The sequence below is a fragment of the Hypomesus nipponensis genome, chromosome 17, assembly GCF_054491055.1.
Source record: "Hypomesus nipponensis isolate SF chromosome 17, ASM5449105v1, whole genome shotgun sequence".
NCBI classification, from domain to species: Eukaryota; Metazoa; Chordata; class Actinopteri; order Osmeriformes; family Osmeridae; genus Hypomesus; species Hypomesus nipponensis.
Genome location: NC_140377.1, coordinates 22,567,501 through 22,570,000, shown reverse-complemented (window position 1 = coordinate 22,570,000; position 2,500 = coordinate 22,567,501). Strand labels below are relative to the sequence as shown.

General features: G+C 55.2%; 1 protein-coding gene across 2 annotated transcripts in view; it reads left to right on the top strand.

Moving 5' to 3' along the window:
* The first annotated feature begins 519 nt into the window (after positions 1–519).
* The window catches only part of slc1a9 (solute carrier family 1 member 9), a 14,128-nt gene continuing 12,147 nt past the window's right edge, over positions 520–2,500 (top strand). The window contains exons 1-4 of one of the 2 annotated variants that reach the window (XM_084677426.1): positions 520–650; positions 1,685–1,828; positions 2,218–2,370; positions 2,454–2,500. The exon at positions 2,454–2,500 is cut by the window's right edge and continues 207 nt beyond it. In XM_084677426.1, the coding sequence (XP_084533552.1) occupies positions 1,690–1,828; positions 2,218–2,370; positions 2,454–2,500 (339 nt within the window). In that variant the 5' untranslated portion in view covers positions 520–650; positions 1,685–1,689. Of the gene's footprint in view, positions 651–1,433; positions 1,829–2,217; positions 2,371–2,453 lie in introns of those variants that run through there. The other variant, XM_084677425.1, reaches the window with a different exon arrangement.

Genomic DNA, 2,500 nt, shown 5'->3' with positions numbered 1-2,500 from the left:
TGCACCGCCCGGGGCACCGCCCGGGGCACCGCCCGCTGCACCGCCTGGGGCATCGCTGCAGCTCACAGCCTCTGGCTCTCCCTCACGTCCTGCCTGCCGTCTGCTCACGTTCGCAGGGCTGACACACACACACACACACACACACACATGGACAGGATCAGCAGAGAGCTGTCAGGCCAGCTCCAGGTTTTTAGGGGTTGTTAGGTGGTCCCAGCGTGTTGGGTCTCCTGTTCCTTTAATAACTTGCCACCTTGTTGTGGGTAAACATGGTTCATGGGAAGAGTGGAGAGAAGATTGCACAAGAGGATTTGGAATTAAAGTAACAAGAGCAGAGAACCCTGCCCCTCCCCCTCCTCCCCTCAGTCCAGTTGATGGAGGATTATATCCCTGCAGTTCAAACTTGGCAAGAGATTCCCTTCCCCCTCCCCACCCCCCCCCCCAAATTTTTTTTACAATTTCTGTGCATGTTGGCAATCCCTCTTTGCGCTTGTCCGGCCACAGTTTAAAACGGGAGAGGACCAGCTAACAAGCAGAGCAGGAAAGAGAGGAATGAAGAGAGGGATGAAGAGAGGGATGAAGAGAGGGATGGAGAGAGGCAGCGAGTCAAGAGAGGAGTGACGGAGAGACCAGGAGGAGAGACCTGCCCATCGGTGAGTTCCTCAGGAGGTCTTTGTTTTTCCACGGAAACAGCAGCTGTACACGCGAGGGTGTGTTAGCATGTGTGCTGGAGGCCGCTGCTCTGAGTGGGTGTGTTAGTAAACATGGCAGTCAGGCTGGTGAAGAACTCTCTGCCCCTTCAGCTGGGTTCTCTGGTGGAACCAGCTGGGCTCTGGGGTGTGTTGCTCTGGGGTGTGTTGCTCTGGGCTCTCTTGCCCTAGTGTGTGTTGCTCTGGGGTGTGTTGCTCTGGGGTGTGTTGCTCTGGGGTGTGTTGCTCTGGGCTCTGTTTCTCTGGGGTGTGTTGCTCTGGGCTCTCTTGCCCTAGTGTGTGTTGCTCTGGGGTGTGTTGCTCTGGGGTGTGTTGCTCTGGGCTCTGTTGCTCTGGGGTGTGTTGCTCTGGGGTGTGTTGCTCTGGGGTGTGTTGCTCTGGGCTCTGTTGCTCTGGGCTCTGTTGCTCTGGGGTGTGTTGCTCTGGGCTCTGTTGCTCTGGGGTGTGTTGAATTTCACTGTACGCTTTCCTTGTTGTTTCCATGTGGTAGCCTGGTATCCTTTCTGATTTAGCATCGGGGCCTGGATTACTCCTACGCAGAGGCTAAGCTAAACCCAGGTCACCATGGGTGATTAGAGAACATATTATTTAGCTCTTTGTGTATTTTATGAGCAAATGGGAGATTGTGGGAGTAATGGAAGACCCATTCTGGGTGTTGAAAGTTAAAAGATAAAGACTCACTCCTGTATCCTGATCAGGGGCTTGAGGCTGGAACCTGGGGCTGGGGCCGGAGGCTGGGACCGGAGGTTGGGGCTAGAAGCTGGGGCTGGGGCTGGAGGCTGGAGGCTGGAAGCTGGAGGCTGTGTCTGTGTCCTCGGGGCGAGGGTGAATTTTGTTTGATGAAGAACCTTCAAAAATCTTTATCGTCGCGAACATGAACCGCGCGTTTTACAAATCCCGACGTTACCCGCCGAAGTTACCTCACGACTCACACTTCACATTGTGTTCTCACCCCCCGCCCCCCTTCTCCAACCCAGGCAGAATGACGAATAAGAACGCAGCCAACCCGTCCAAGAGCCCCATGCTGCCAGGGCTGGAGGATGGGGACGAGGTGGAGCTGAAGACCAAGAGGCGTTGCTCTGGGGACAGCCACACCCTGCTGCTCCTTCTCACCATCTTGGGTATGTGAGCTACACCTCTGCCAGCTGGCTCGTTACAGGGCTACGCTATCCTGTCTGGAGCTGCCAGTAATGTGCAGCTCTTGTTCCTTCATTCATGAAAAGAGACAAGCTTCCTGATCACACTAGAGATTTGTCCGGAGACAGAACAGTGAATCTGAGCGTGTCAATAGCTAACTCTCCAGCTGTGTGCACCCTTCTGCTATATACTAGACTGACTCCTCTCTTTGTCCTATTCATACCACCTCCTCTTTAACTCTGTACTGAATGTACTCCTCTCTCCTCCCCCCTCCTCCTCCTCCCCCCTCCTCCTCCTCTCCCCTCCTCCCCCCTCCCCCCTCCTCCTCCTCCCCCCTCCTCCTCCTCTCCCCTCCTCCTCTCTCCTCCTCCAGGTGTGGTGTTGGGCTCTCTGTTTGGGATGCTTCTCCGCTACATGCTGGTGACAGACTCCAACACCCTCATGCTGGTGTCCTTCCCAGGAGACATTCTCATGAGGATGCTGAAGATGCTGATCCTGCCTCTCATCATCTCCAGCCTCATCACAGGTAGCACACACACACACACACACACACACACACACAGAGAATGAAGTCATATCAGTGTCTCCAGCGTGCTCTTTGCGCGGCAGGGCTTGCGGGTCTGGACGCTCGCTCCAGTGGCAGAATGGGAACCAGG